Source organism: Calliopsis andreniformis, chromosome 2 (genome assembly GCF_051401765.1).
Source record: "Calliopsis andreniformis isolate RMS-2024a chromosome 2, iyCalAndr_principal, whole genome shotgun sequence".
In the NCBI taxonomy this organism is placed as follows: Eukaryota; Metazoa; Arthropoda; class Insecta; order Hymenoptera; family Andrenidae; genus Calliopsis; species Calliopsis andreniformis.
Genome location: NC_135063.1, coordinates 1,003,926 through 1,019,993, shown reverse-complemented (window position 1 = coordinate 1,019,993; position 16,068 = coordinate 1,003,926). Strand labels below are relative to the sequence as shown.

Here is a 16,068-nt window from a genome sequence, read left to right as displayed (position 1 = left end):
TTACTGAATTTAGTTCGAATACCATTCATTGCTTTATATTATTGATTGGTTTCAAGTATTCTAAGAATATTACTGTATGCTTTGAATATTTATCCCTATAAAATATAAATTTTGTCACTGTAAAATATACCTTTTAAGTTGAATATTGGCTATGAACGTTTGTATCTTTCCGGCAAGAGACTATAATTGAAACAGGAGATTAATGAGTGAGGTACTTAATTCTAGACGAATGTCCTTGTTCGACTGTTTATAAACACGGGTTCAACTGGACCCGATAGGTATTCGCGTGTAAGAATTAAAATGCGAAAAATAAAGTAGTTAACAGAAAGTTACCTTTATCACTACTAATTTTCAATGTAACTCACTGTGCACATTTTAGATCTTCTCTTAAACCTCTAAAACTATTATAAATAACTACTCCCAATTATTCGAACAGGTGTTCAATCCCAATTTGATGGGGTATTCTACTGGAACAGGAGAATTTATTTCAATGAAAGCAAAACTAAATATAGCATTTCCTGTTGCTGCTACAGAAGACGCATTACACCAAGCTCGTATTCTTGTTCAAAGAATACGAAGTGATCCCAAAGTGAACGTGAAGAAACAGTGGAAGGTATAATAACTCCTTTGCAACTTACAACATATAGACGTCTGTAACTGAAATGCAAAAATTAATTAATCAATTTTGTATGTTATAGCTTATCACTATTTTTTTCGGTGCAAATGACATTTGCTCCGCGCAGTGCTACAACCCCGAGCAATTCTCACCAGTTCGTTACGCTCTTTACCTAAAAAGAACGTTGGATTTCCTAAAAGTTGCTCTACCTCGTACATTAGTCAATCTCGTGCCAGTAATAGGTAATGCCTACCAAATTCTTAGGAACGCAATACTTAAAACGTAGTTATTTGTAACAGTTTATCGTTTGGAATTGTCGCTATTATTTTTATTACTACATACATTATAAACTGATTCAGATTTATATATATAGATACATGAAATTGCGGATAGTAAGCAACAATAAGAGTCATATTTCTGTCTAGTTCTATCTTCATTTTCCTTTATTCTTAGACAGGAGAAAATTAAAATACTCTAATATAAATAGCTTACCATCATAGTTAAAAGAATAATATACCATATATTAATAATTAAATAACATTCAATTACCCGAAATTTAGTAGAAGCCTATAGGTAACAAACGTAAACAACAAGTTTCAGTTTACAGATTTTGAATGGGTAAAGTTGACTAAAAGGCAATTGAAATCTGAAATCTAACATTTCTAAAGTCTCAGAATTAAATAATAAAATGAAGTGGTATATTGAAAAATAAATTTTTTTTTCATAATTTTGTACCGTTCCTTGTTCAGTTGGCTTGTAATTATTAAAGTGACCATACAGTGTGCCATAGAATATGTTTTATTTAAGTTCTCATATTATTCCTTCTAATGCTTTGACCCATAAATAAATTTTGGTAATATCCTTCATTTTAAATAGCTAGTACACAACACATTAATTATATGAACATAGACTTGTGTTTAGAAATTCAAATTTATAAAAAGACAGGTTTTACATGAATCTGAATAATTAAATTTTAATCTAATTCTGATGAAATGCAGGAATGAATCTTATTCAACAGATATAGTTTTAGGTTACTGTTTTAGTTAAAAATAAAACTTTATTATTAACTTTATTTTTAAAAAATTATGTAAAATCTTTGATTCCATTTCGTCACAATTTGATTGTTAATTTAACTATTTTTTAAAAGCTTGTATGTAAATCTGTAACATATATCTAAGTATATCGGTTTCTCAATAAAATTGTACTGATTACGACTCTACTTGATATTTTTACAGATGTCACAGTTTCAGTTAGAGTACCACGAAGTGCCATGTGCAATATTTTACATCCCCTTTACTGTGCTTGTATGCACAAAGGTAGTCGACCAGATATTACAGTTTCAAAAATGGCACGTCTTTATCAACAAGCAGCTGAAGCTCTAATATATTCAGGAAGGTATTGTGAACTACTAATTACTACAATTAGGCAAATATTGTAATTTGTCAATTTAATTTGTTAGAAACTTTTCTAATTTGATTCCTCGTTCAAGGTTCTGGGGTAAGTGCCGTGTGCCTTGACACAGTCCTCTTGCCAGAGAGTCAAAAGACTCTCCTCACTCCGTGGCCAGATCCTTCAGGAACAAAGTCCCAATTCTTTAGCTACGCGGCGTCAGGCCGCTTGCTATTTCCAAACTCTCTAGCTCTTCACATAAACATTCAATCCCTCAACACCCGATAGCTGGGAGACCCAACGTGGTCATCAGCCATCGCCTGGCGTCGAGGCTGTTTAGTCTCACGCACCCTCATTCAAGGCCACATAGCCTAAGTCCCATACATAAAACCCTCGAAGGCAAGACGGCATGGAACCGTTCACCCTCAATTCGTTTTTAAAATACGTTGACGCTAACAAATTAATAGAATTTTGTGTTTACTGAAATGTTCGAAAAACAATACATTTGTTTATCACAGTTGGATTTTTCTAATTATTCCAAAAACATAAACGCTTACACATTGATTATAATATTCTAAACGGTTAAATAATAATTTCAACCAAACGAAACAATTAATTATAAAACTACAACTAAATTAGGAATTTTAAATAAATAAGAATCCAAGGAACAGGAAAAATAACTATTCTTGTTCTTTTAGATACGATAATTCACCAGACTTTACGGTAGTGCTGCAACCATTTATTAAATTATTCAATGCTCCAAATGCAGATCCAAGTAAAGCATTGCCAATTGATCCTACTCTAGTCACGTACGATTGCTTTCACTTCAGTCAAAAGGGTCATGCACTAGGTAAGACATGAACATATAAATAATGATAATATCAATATATATACTGTATTGTAGTAACGAACTATATATATATACATATATGTATATACATATATATATATATAATAGTTATAATCTATACTAATAAGAATCTATATAATTTATAAATGCTTTGAAGTAATAATAAAACGATGGTCTTTAAAATCATAAATTTTGTATTTGTCACTGCTGTTTAACTCGGAACAAGAAAATGTACAACTTAAAAGAAAAAATTTTAATTTTTTTCTTTTTTTATTTATTTAACGTTGCGTCAACTACACTGGTTATTAGAAACAACTATTATTGTTCTTTAAACTTCATTATATAATGAGGTGTGTTTTAAGAATAAGATAACTTAAAACATTTCCTTGTTATCGTTAAGGTAGTTTACAATTGGAATTGGTTTTGGGCTTCTGAATACTTTATACACTATAGGAGGATATGTTTCACTTTAAATGTAAGGTTATTAGCTCTAAGTGTAATGTACCTAGTTTTAAGGAAGTTGCGGACGCATGTGATTATGTTGCCTCTGACGAAGGTCGTTTATTTTCACGCAGGAAAATGATGCGTGATCTCCATATCATGCCATACGCTTTTTCTATGTTCATACAGACTGTTGTAGTGTGTTGATTATTGTTGAAGGCATTCATAATAGTTGTTTCAATGTTGAGAAGTTGATCTGAGGTGGAGTTGAATTTCTTAAAGCCACTCTGTGCAGACGTGATTATGTTGTAGTGTTTTAACACCCATTTTAATCTATTGTTTATAATATGGTATAGTTTTGTGATATACTTTTAATAAGTCTTATTTTGCTCCATATGTCCTTTACGGGTGTGTTTTCATTAAGCTTTTCTACAAAGTTTATCCATGTTTGTCATTTCCTTTCTTTTATAGTTCTTCTAAAAATAGCTCTGCATTTCTTGAAGGTAATCAGAATCTATGGGGAGCGATTTTTTTTGTACTTATTAAATGCCCTTTTTGTTTCGTTAATTGTTTTTTTCGCAGTCTTCGTTCCATCATGGGGTTAGTAAATGGCGGGGTAATGTGTTTGGTTTCGTTTTAAGTATTGTGTGCTCAGTGGCGTTGTGTATTATGTTAAGAAACTTACCTTAATAATTCGTTAATTTGGTTAGCGTCGAGTTCGGACGGTTCTTCTAACATGGGTATTAAACTATTGAGTCTATTACGGTAATTATCCCAGTCTGCTTTTTCTGTTATCCATCTGGGGCTTCTAATTGACGTGAGCTTGTTATTGTTGGTATTGTATGTAATACAAATAGCGAGGTGATCGCTATCATATAAATTATTGGATACGTTCCTTTCAATTATGTGAGGTATGTTAACAGAGCAGAATGAGAGGTCAGTTACAGTGAGGGTGCCATTGGTCGCGGAGAAGTGCGTGGGTCTGCCATCATTTACTCCACAGCGTGCTGTGGCTGTTGAAGTCGTCAAGTATTATGAAAGGTATTTTTAGGTATTTTTAGAAGAAGGTTCGGGAGCTCATTTTCGTTGAGTTGACGACTCTTGGATAGATAGATATTACATATATATAATGGAATTGGTGTGAGGATTTTAATTACTACTGTTTCCAAATCAAAATTTACGTCAAGAATTTCGCTATGCAGGGATTGGTTGACATACGTGGCAACTCCTCCATTGGGACTAGCATTAATGCGATTTTTGTAGTATGGAGTGATTCTTTTAACGTTGGCGACATGTTCGTGTTTAAAGTTGATCTCTTGTAAGCAAATTACATCGGATTTCCATTGGCTTTGTAACAATTGTAAGTGTGGTAGACGCTGATAAAAGCCGTTTACGTTCCATTGTAGAATGTTAGTTGACATGATAGTGTAGACTGGTTATGTGATGTATGCTCTTTTGGTGTTAGTGTGTGTTTATGGTTCCGGTTGATGTATTCGGTACATTCGGTGACGTGTCACAGTATAAACTCTTATTTAATTTCTTGGAGAGTCGGTGAAGTATGTTTTTAATGTTTCTGTCAGTGACCATAGGATAAATATTGCGAATCATTTCGATTAGGGCTTCTGTATTATGGGTACATTCCTTCACTATAATTATTGGATTTTCTTCACTGAAGATGTTTTCTGAAAGACTTTGGAATTGATTGTAATTGGGGTGTAACGTTCTAAGTGGACGGGTGGTCGTCTTGAGCGGCGGAGCTCGACCTTAAGGGTTCTTGCCTTTTTAAAGTGCTAGAGCACACCTTAATTGCACTTATCTTAGAGGTGTGTATGAAAAGAAAGAGGAAAAGTGAGCTGGTAGACTATGCTTCGGGTTTTCAGTTTCTTCATATATTTAACAAAATGCAATATACATACTAACGCCTCCTTAAATCTGTACAGTCTTAATGTTGTCACCTTGTAGGTTTAACTGGTTGCTGGTCGTTCGTGGTCGCTTCTCGATGCAGTTTCCTTATTGCACACCCTTTCCTATCTCGAATTTCGCGGTTTCTCTCGACGCAGTCTAAGGTGGCAGATTCGGACTTCGCGGAATACATTCGCGATACCTTTCGACTCTTACACAGTTTTCTTCTAAACGCTACAATACGCCCTCGCTGTTACGATGTTAGAGTTCTTACGTGGGTGGTGGTCAAAGATTCACTCTGATCCTTGACTGACTCGATATAATTTCAGATTCAACTTCTTTTTGCGCACTGTCGGGTCTTGTTCTTATAATATTCCTTTTTGGGTTGTCATTTGTAATACCAAACCGGATCACTGGTTGCTAATTGCCGAATCAGCTCGGTGGAGTTGGTTGCAATCATTCACATAACATGTTACGGAATGCATCAGCATTTCTCGCTTATTGACAACGAAGAAAAGGATCGGGTGAAGGCCGGATGTAACAGAGGATAAAGTTATTGCTAAGCTTATTAAAGGCTAGTTTAGCAGGCAGTAGCATAGTCCCGATTTTTTCTATAGATCTGTTAGTTAAGCAGCTACGTTCAGGTTTTTTGTGAGCTTGATCTTAGGAACGTGATTTGCTTCTTCCAGCATGGTTGTCGTTAATGCCAGATTTTGTCAGTCTGATAGCAGTGGAAATGTTCTCGTTTGTTTTCTCCATAGGCGTAGATAGAGGTCTTTTAAAGTTGCCGATGGGTGGTGTAGTCTATCGATGTTAGAATGTCAGTTAATGCTAGTAGCGTGTTAGGGTTGTTGATACTATTGTCGTTTATATGTCCAGTTTATGGAGCGATGGCAGGTATTTCGTTTACAACTTTGTTCCTTTGGTTTTGGATGATTAGATGTGGTCCTTTGTGCATAGTGCATTGTTTGACAACATGATCTTCTTCTTAGCATAAAAAACAGCCTAATTTCTCGGTTGAGGCGACGATACGGTAATTTGTATTGTCATGGTTGTCTATAAAGGTTTCCGGAATTTTTACGACATCTTCCGGGTTAACATATACATACTTGTATTCTAAAGCTTAGAACGTGACTGAAAGCGGGTGCCAGAATCGCTATTCTAAAAGAAGTAAATTTTGAGCAGATTTTGACATTGTTAGCGGTGAAGATTTTTTCAATAATTTCGTTCGAAATGCAAGGAAACTTTTGAAAAAATTACTCTTTGTGTCGGAGATATTAGTAGTCTAACAAGGGAACATCGCAAGGTGTAAATCTCCAATTTTTATGAAACTTTGCAGGATTGTAGAGTAGCCGAAAATATTCGACACATATTTTTTTATCGGTTCTAATTCATGAAAACCACCCCCAAAAATGGGGATGGAAAACATTTCGACTAATATCTGGAAAACTATTGCGTATAGCAAAATGATGTAAATGGGGACTATATATACATAATGGTGAATGGTTATTTGACACCTGTTGGTGAATGACCTACTGACTTCGACAAAATACCAAGTAACGGACGAACTCGGATTCTGAGCAATGCTCGTAATGAAATGTTGCACATCATATCGAAATTTACCAGGATGTAACACATTATACAGGGTATTTCTGAACAGCGAAGGATAAATTTAAAGAATGATTTTAGAGAACAACATAAGACGAAAATAAAAAGTAATGATTTCGCGTTTGAGGCTTCGTTTGTTCGTTATAAGGCTCTAAAAATCTAGTGGAAAGTTCCAGAAATGAGCCCGCGCGAATGCTTCAAGCAGTGGTTATCCGAACTACAGTATCGCACTGACGTACGTACTGTTCCTCCACCCAGACACCACTCTGCTACTGCGATCACACTACCACTCCATAATCTCATTATTAGCGATTGATCAAACAGAGTAGTTATTCGATTAATCACCTACACAGAGTGTGAGTTTATTAATTTATAAAATACATCTCGGGTGACTTAACCATTCCACAGCAACACTGTAACTAGCGAAGGACGAACTCCACTGCCGATCTGATACAACAGTGTATCCGAAAATGACAACCGCAAAGTTCCCGTTAACTAAATATGAATCCATCACGCAATGATACGTGACCGGTTATGTTCAGAAAAGCCCCATCACACGTTGGTGCGTGATCGACAACGAACGCATCGTACTAAGTGTACGAGTCAAACTGGTTAGAAAACATGAACGGGTTAAAATGAATGTCAAATTCATTTTCAAACGAGTCTGGTCCGAAATTCTTCTTGGATCGATGCGATGTTATGCACAAGACAGTGTACAGACAGTTTGTGGCCCAGGCACCTGGTGTCGTCTGAATTTATGACACTTTTGAGACGGACCAGCGAATACATTTTGTGTACTGACGACTGCCTGGCTGTGCGAATTTCGGGGCCTAGACTTTTAGTGGCATTCCTCTAAGAATACCCTTGATCGACTGCGCAAAATCTTTAGTTTAATTTTAAAACTGTATTCGAAAAAGATGTAAAAAATTCAAATTCATCCGACAGTTATCTGTAGAATCACCGCAGTACGCTGAGGAGGTAATAGTATGGCAATTGCTTATTAAGATTCAAAAAGAATTTTGTTTGAAGATGATTACCAAATTCAATGTAATATCATGAACCGATTATAAACATTGTTTTATGCGAATAGAAAATGACTATTCGTAGTTGGTTATTTTAAAAAACGAGTATCATGTCATGAAATAGGATATGATATTTTACTTTTTAATTTGAAATTTCGTTTATTTAAACTTCAAGAAAATACCTCTACCTGCATCAATTTTTGGTAACACTCGCTCAGAAAAGCAAAGACTGCTGGCGATTAGTTCTACATGTATAGGCTTAAACGCCGAGCGCGATTTAACTCATGTAATTAGTTTAATTTTGTTTACAGAAATTATTAAAGCTAGGAATATGAATGTCAAAAAATGAAGAACTTTCTTCATGCATTGACTCGGTTTTCGGAGAGCCTAAGCCTTCAGTAAAGCTAAGGGACTTTGGGGGAAGACCTATGTGTCTAATAACACTAGGTGTTGTGGGAGGTCCTCGACGGGTTTTTCAAAAACCCGCAGTTAGTTTTTTGATGGATTTTCGCATCGAACGTTTGTGCGAATATTCGTGATACGTGCCGAGCTTTCCTACAGATCTAGTTCCTTTCTCGCGATATTCCCATTGTGTGTGCGGTTGTCCTCCAAATTCTACGCCAAAACTTCTAGTAGTGTGTGCAGTTTTTTCGTGTGTAGATTTGGACTAAAATATTAATCAGAAGGTGGCCACATTAACCCATTCTAGTCCGAAATTTCATAAAGCGTGTTTTGACTTGCCCTCTAGACTGTAAAGAGTAGGCAGGTTTAGTGTTATTCAACGATACCTTCGTATTCTGTTTCAATATTCGTGAATGAGAGAATCGTGATGTGTGGATGTGTGAAGTGAACAGACAATTTGCATGAAGGTGAACATATTAAGCCTTTCTATCTCATTGTGAGTGTTTTGAGTTGGCCTATGTTTTGCAACGAATATATAAAGTTATTGTTATTGAATGGTATTCGTCAATTTTAGCTGCATTTTATGTCCTTTAGCCTTGTCAAGTGTCCTAAAATTTCAGATCAGCTGTTTGACGATACGTGGTTTCTTCCTTACTTTACCTCAGTGCGATACTACTGTTCGGGCAACCACTGCTCGAGGCTTCCGCGCGGGCTCATATCTAGGGCTTTCCCCCAAATTTTTAGACACTTATAATTAACAAATGAAGCCTCACACGCAAAATCGTTAATCTGGTCTTATTTTGGTCTCTAGAATCACTCTTTAAATTTACCCGTGCTGTTCAGACGCACCGTGTATTGATATAAGCTGTATTTTTCCTTGTGGGTTTTTACAATCTCATTCTACTGACATAAAGTACGAAAACATATCTGAAAGAGTAAGAGGAAAATTTTCTTGAAAAGTTATGAAAAACCATCATGTCTACGTTTTTATAAACTTTCCATATACATGATACAAATTTTTCGGGATTCCGACCCCACTTTGGGATATCCAAACTTTGTGAATTTTCGGGACTCAATTCAAATCCGAAAAAATTGTCCGACTCGACCGGACAATCGAATACCTGACACATCCATATTAGTTATTGATCGTTATCTACGTAAATAAAATATAATTATGCTCGTACGTATTCTTTCGTTATCATAAAAAATAACTGGATAATTAATTATTTAAATTACTGTGAGTAATATTTCAATTTTATCATGAATTAATTTTTTGGTTGAATAACAATCTAAATGATCTCCTCCGTTTTACAAAACACGCGATACAATAACGTACGCATATAACTATTATATTCCGTATTATTTATTTACAGAAGAGCAAATCATTTAACACGCGCAGCAAAGTTATATAATCGTTTTTTCTCTTAGAGAAGTTAAACAGAAGTCATGGTTACTCTAACTTAAAACGTTTTAATTTTAAGATCTGCGTCGTCATTCACCGCTGAAAACAAGTAAGACATACTTTTGTTGCGTACTTGTTAGGTTGAAGTTATTAGTCGTTTATTTTCAAGTACAAGTCAAATGTGATCATTTTTAAAGACATCAGTGTCATTTTATTCATATTTTTTGACGAAAAACAAACTCATATTAATGTTATAAACCATTTCAGTTTCTATTAATAATTTGTTTAATGTGCTGTTATAGTTATATATGTTATAGTACATGTTATGAAAGAAATATTTAAACGAATATAAATTCATTGTAAATCGGAATGTAAGAGAATACGAAAGGTGTATACGTATGTAATAATTTACTACATCTATGTAACGAACCTTCCGGGAATTCACTGGCAAGCTAAGCTAAGCTATGTTATTTTATGTTATATTTAAAAAATTTGTTTCAATGCCATATGTAGGGAAGCGTTTCTGTAAAAAGCTAAACGAAACTGTGCTGTGTTTTTCTTGGAAGCTACATTATTAACTCGATGTAGCACAACATTTTTTGTGAACAATTTCTCACGGAACCTTATATCAATCGTACCTTATATCAATACTGTTGAAAGAGGTAATTTGAATATGTCTGTGTGTGTGAAGCGGTAACGCAAAAGCGGACATTTTTTATTTAGTTACGGAAAGTGGTGGCGCCTCTTCCGCTCTCACTATTTGTCACTACCGTGAGAAACCCGTGTCTGAAGGAAAGTTTGTGAAAAAGTCAGCAGTCTATCAATTTTTAAATTGTATAATGTTTTAGAAAAAGTTCATTTTTGTTTTATTTTTGAATAGATAAACATGTTTTTTTTTAATTTTCTTCAGTGAGAACTGAATTTTATTTAGTAAAAGCCGAATATATACAATACTATACGCATCTTGTAACAATACAAACATGTTTAAAGTTAGTATGGCATAGCTCTGTGGTAGATTCCAGGCTTTACTGTCTATTGTTTCTGTATTTAATGCATAAGTTATTGAGTTCTTATGAAATGAAGTTCAGCCTCAGCTATCCGTAAATGCATAATAAGTACAACTATTTTATAATAATAGACATTACCATGTCAACAAAAATTTACTACCCATATGCTTTAGTACGTTTTGATATTTTTTCTTTATCAGTTGATTGCACTAAATGCTTTACAATTAGTTATCATATAAAATTTTTCCATGTCATTTCCACATATGAATGTATTGTAACTGATAAACTAATTTATAATTTGTACGTACTTTTATTTCGGCATTTGTCATAATTTGGAAGAATAAATAGAATACACTGTAGTTAAGTGCATTACTTAAATTAAAGGATCATTTATATTTTATATTAATTTTTAAAACTTGTTTAAAATTCGTTTTGTATTATTTTTTATGTACTCTCTTCTTTATTTAACGACTATTTATTCTTTTTTGTCTTTTTTTCAGCGGCGAATCTCCTTTGGAATAATATGTTGGAACCGCTTGGAAACAAAACGGATCGAGGACTGCCTAAAATATATGAAAGGATATTATGCCCGAATACAAACGCACCATATATTTTCACAAATGTTAATTCAAGATATTTCAAAATGACTGGAAGTCAGGATGGTATTGTGCCCAGATAATAAGCAGAATGCCATCGATATCAATATTTTCGTACGTGATAATTATTGATACGAGTATGACGGTAGTGGAACAAAAAGATTTCTTGTATAATTGTGGAAAATTCTGTGTTTAGTTGTATACAGATTTTTGTCAATATACGTATAAATATGTGAAAATGCGATACAAATAATAATGCTCGTATTATATTGTATGCCCGGTTGATAGAGTTAAAAATTTGTTCATAAGAAGGAAACATTGTCTTATTACTCGCGAAAAAAATTTATTGGAACAGTTAAATTATGCATACTTTTCTCGTATGCACGCTGGGCTTATCTTTTCACTACCCACGGCATTAGTTTCGCGTATGTGGGGGGAACCCTACCCCAAATCTGATTTCCTTACGTACGTCTAATACAGTAAAGATAAACTTTCAGTTACTGAAATTTACTTGATAATTCCTATTAATTCGACGATAAAATTAGGGTAAATACGGGAGAGAAATCGCACTATCGATATTTAAGGAATGAAGTTAAAAAAGTACTACACTATCACTCGTATTTATTTAACGCTATTTATTTGGTTACGTTAGTTAAGCCAGAGCGGGTTTTCTCTGTCATTTTTGAAAATTTGGTAGTTTTACGAGGTAAATATATCCCACATTGCATTTATAACTATACTTCATGTTATATAATTTATAATTATAGTTCATGTTTCTTGCTACAATTATAATAATTAAAAATTCATAGTGTTTCATACTCTATCCTTCGTAATAGATTAAGAGTATTCTATAAAATGTTTTTTTTTCGACGGAATAGGTTATTTTTTACAAAGCACACGGAAATATGAAAGTGTGATACATCTCCCGAACATTTAGGGGAAGTCCTGTCGCGTGCACGCTGTATATTCATGCACAGACGTATTGTGCGCCAACTTAATCTTGAGTAACTATTTATTTATTGTTCGTACTCGTTTGAATCTTATTTACACGAATGTGCGAAAGAAAAAATGGAAACTAAACCATTCGAACGTTCAAGAGAGAATCATCTTAAAAAATCTTAAGTCTCGTCTTAAAAAATCTGTGAAAGTAGGCTTATCCACCTAATATTAATTTATTTAATATGTTTTTAAAAATAGAAACATATGTTCAAAATCATTTTAATGACATGAACATATATAATTCCGTCATTGAAGATTTGATACATAATGGGGGAAAATTACCTTTCCCATATAATGTACATACATACAAAATACATTTTCAGTTGCGTTCGTCATTATGTAACGCTTAGAAGGCGACAACTTACAAAAATAAAAAATAGACAAACGAAAAAGATCAGTAAAGAAAAAAGGAAAATCGCGAAATTTTATAGCACATCATTTATTAAATAAAAATATTTTTTAAAGAACATTATCGAATATAAATTATTTATTAATGTAATGAATCTATCTTTCCCTCCATTTTACGTTCTTAGGTATTACTTAATAATAAAAAGAAAATAAATGTGAAATGATATGCAAGCATATTTACAAATTTATAAAATATAACTAAATGCATAAAAGCAAAGTTAATCTAGTGCAATAGATTTTCATTCATTTACATTTACACGGTATTCGGCTAGAGGTAGGAGAAATTTTAAGATCCGATTTTAGAGGACAAAATAAGACGAAAATCAAGAATGATGATTTGGTGTTTAAGGCTTCGTTAATTATTTATAAGTGTTCGGGTTTTATAGTAAGACACTCAGCGTTTTAGGATTCAAACAAAAAAAAATAAACTGTTCATTTGCATATCCGCACTTAATACATAAACTATATATAAACTTAGGCGTTTTTCTTCTTCCATTTCTCATTGAATACATCAGATAACCACTCGGTAACACGTGGCCGCATGTAGCCATCCATTCTCACACACGCTTCGCGTCTCTCTCTCTCTCTCTCTCTCTCTCTCTCTCTCTCTCTCTCTCTCTCTCTCTCTCTCACGCAAGCCCCGCGTTGCCAACCTACTAAAATTATTTCCCAACAATAAGTAATGAAAAATTTGCTAAAGTCCGCCCATAACTAGGCAAAATGTCTTACATTATCGATCGTATCGGTCGTGCGGCAAATGACAGCTGATCAATTTGCAGTGATGTTCATTGCCATTGAAAACAACGAATGACTTACCTGATAGAGAGGCAACAAAATTCGACGATATTTGTCTCAGTGATGATTCTGCGATGTCCTTTGTAGAAAATCGCAGGGTACTGTTGAATAACGATAAACCTGCCTACTCAGAAACAGAACAGAACAGAGCAGACAATGAATGGGAAGATGATCACATTAATCTTTTCTATTCCAGAATTTCATAGGGAGTGTTTCGATTTACTTTATGGATTGTTGGGAGTTCACTTTAACTTTAAAAATTCACAATCCATTGCCTACAAATATTTCGAATTTTGAAATTTCTACAGAAGCATACACTTTAACAAAATAACAACGAAAGATACATTTCTTGATGACATAAGTTTTGTATAGATGTCAGCAGTAGTTTCTGTTATTCTTAAAAAGTTCGATTATTTTTGCGATAAATCGTGCATATATTCATTATTAAACTAGAGTACCATCATTATAATACAAAGAAAAATTCTGTTGATTCTATTACATAACATGTCTTTTCATTTTCTTTAACCTTTAGACAGTAAAATGGGCGACTTTGGATACTGTTAGAATTTCTTCAAACTTGTAAGACGCAAGACAAAATGTCACGCACTAGCGATATTATGTTCCGCAACAATTTTGTCATTAGTCATTCATGAAAAATGTACGGATTTATATCAATGGCCATCGCATTTAACAAAAGGACTTTAAGGGCAACTTGGTTCCTTTTTGTCTTTGTTCGACAAAGCAGTTAAACTGTTTTTTTCCTTGCGGCAATTATTATAAACTCACATAGAATAAACTATCACTGCGTACAAGCTTAAAAAACTTATTTCTTAAATTTTTTATAGTATTTGTAGTAACTAATGTAAATGTTATTAGCACTTATATTAATATTCTACAAAATAAAACGCGTCAATGTACAAAAGAGTTTATGAAGAAACTTAATGCTGTAACACGATCAATCAATATGAGGATAAATTAGTGAAATGTATCGTATGTTGCGATAAAGACGTTCAGTATTTGTCAAATACATAGTACCAACGTATTTATTACTACTATGTCCTACTTCCGATATCGTATCAGTAAACATATCAGCAACATTACCAATAGCGTTTAAAGAACATTTATACACGTATGTTCAATGAAATATCGATTGTCAGATTCTTAATCGATTTCGTGCATTTTTCTTTTTTTTGGTTTTCAGTATTTAATTGGTTGTTGACGATCGTTTGAAAACAAATTTATGTATGAAATTGAACTTTGTGACCATAACCACGAATCATACCATCTTAGACAATTTGAGTACATTGTTCATGAAAATTGTTTATGCAAAAAACGGTGAACTAAATTTTACAATTTCTTGTTAAATATATCGATAGAACTGTCATTACTTATGCATCCTATATATCTACTAAATGTAATTAATTATGAAGTAACTGTTTATTAAAATGATTAATGAATCTATAGTTCGCAATAGAGATATTTCCTTGTAACGATTTCATTTGCATGCTACGCCGATTATTTTGCATTAAATTTCCGATTAATCTTGACGCAATAGAGTACATTTTTTCATGTCATCTCTATGACAGCAAATTGATAATTGTACGTCTATTTTGTCTAGTCTCTAAGAACATTACAGCGCAGTTTCTTAAAATAGACACTTCTTGCGTTAATGGATGATTATCCTATAACAGTAACGGAGAAACATAAACTTCGAAGCCTTTTTTGCTTTATTGATATTTTAAACACACCTAATCTAATGCTTTCCGGGCAAGGTAAGTGGATTACTCTTAACTATAGATCATAACAAATTGAAAGCATAGATATTGTAGATTAAAAAAGAAAGAGTAAACTAGTTAATACCTAGAGTTTTAAGTTTTATTTATTTAGTAATTACCGATCAACCATTGATTGTGAGTAAATCTGCTTACATGGTATGTAAATTGTGCTACTAATAGCTGTAAGTTTATAGTTTCTTATACGAAAGACTTTAATATGATGCTATACCTTTATTTTACGATGGCTGATTTCCATGATATGTACATACGTATAAATAACATATGTGTTATAACAGAAAATTAGTAATTACTCAATTATTTTGCGATGGTAACATAATTGAATAATGAATAAACTAAAACTTCAAACCAGGAACCTAAAGTGATAATGACAAGTATCCAAGTATATATGTATAATTCAGAAATAAAACTATTAATCAATATTACGCATATGTATAAGTGGAGAGCGGATAACCTATAGTTGTTCCAGACCTAACAGTCTGGGCCAATTTTCTGGCAAGTGTTAGACCAGACATCCGTATGTAGGCTAAATTATTAATTTAATACAGAAACAAAAAAAATAACACTCTGCACTAAATCAAATTGTTCTTAGCGACTGTGTATGTACTACTATTGCTTCCTGCGTCCTTCCTCCTATTTTGTACGTGACCGGTTGTTAGTAAGGTGGGACGCCGTGACCTGCGCCAAACTTGAGTCTTTTATGGTCTATTATTTAAACTACTAAAATACTTATTTATTCTACACGTAAATATGTAACAGCTAGTTGCTCAAAACTTGTCTAACACAGTTATAACTTTTTCATTTTCTTCTAATTTTATGAATCCGTATTTTTAAAATA

At 33.4% G+C, this 16,068-nt stretch overlaps 1 protein-coding gene across 1 annotated transcript in view; it reads left to right on the top strand.

The window, feature by feature from the left end:
• Positions 1–11,517, top strand: part of LOC143187349 (phospholipase B1, membrane-associated) — a 47,789-nt gene extending 36,272 nt beyond the window's left edge. Inside the window, exons 4-8 of the mRNA XM_076391511.1 lie at positions 437–613; positions 699–858; positions 1,852–2,011; positions 2,704–2,855; positions 11,140–11,517. Coding sequence (XP_076247626.1) covers positions 437–613; positions 699–858; positions 1,852–2,011; positions 2,704–2,855; positions 11,140–11,318 — 828 coding nt within the window. The 3' untranslated portion in view covers positions 11,319–11,517. The remainder of the gene's footprint in view (positions 1–436; positions 614–698; positions 859–1,851; positions 2,012–2,703; positions 2,856–11,139) is intronic.
• Positions 11,518–16,068: the final 4,551 nt, after the last annotated feature.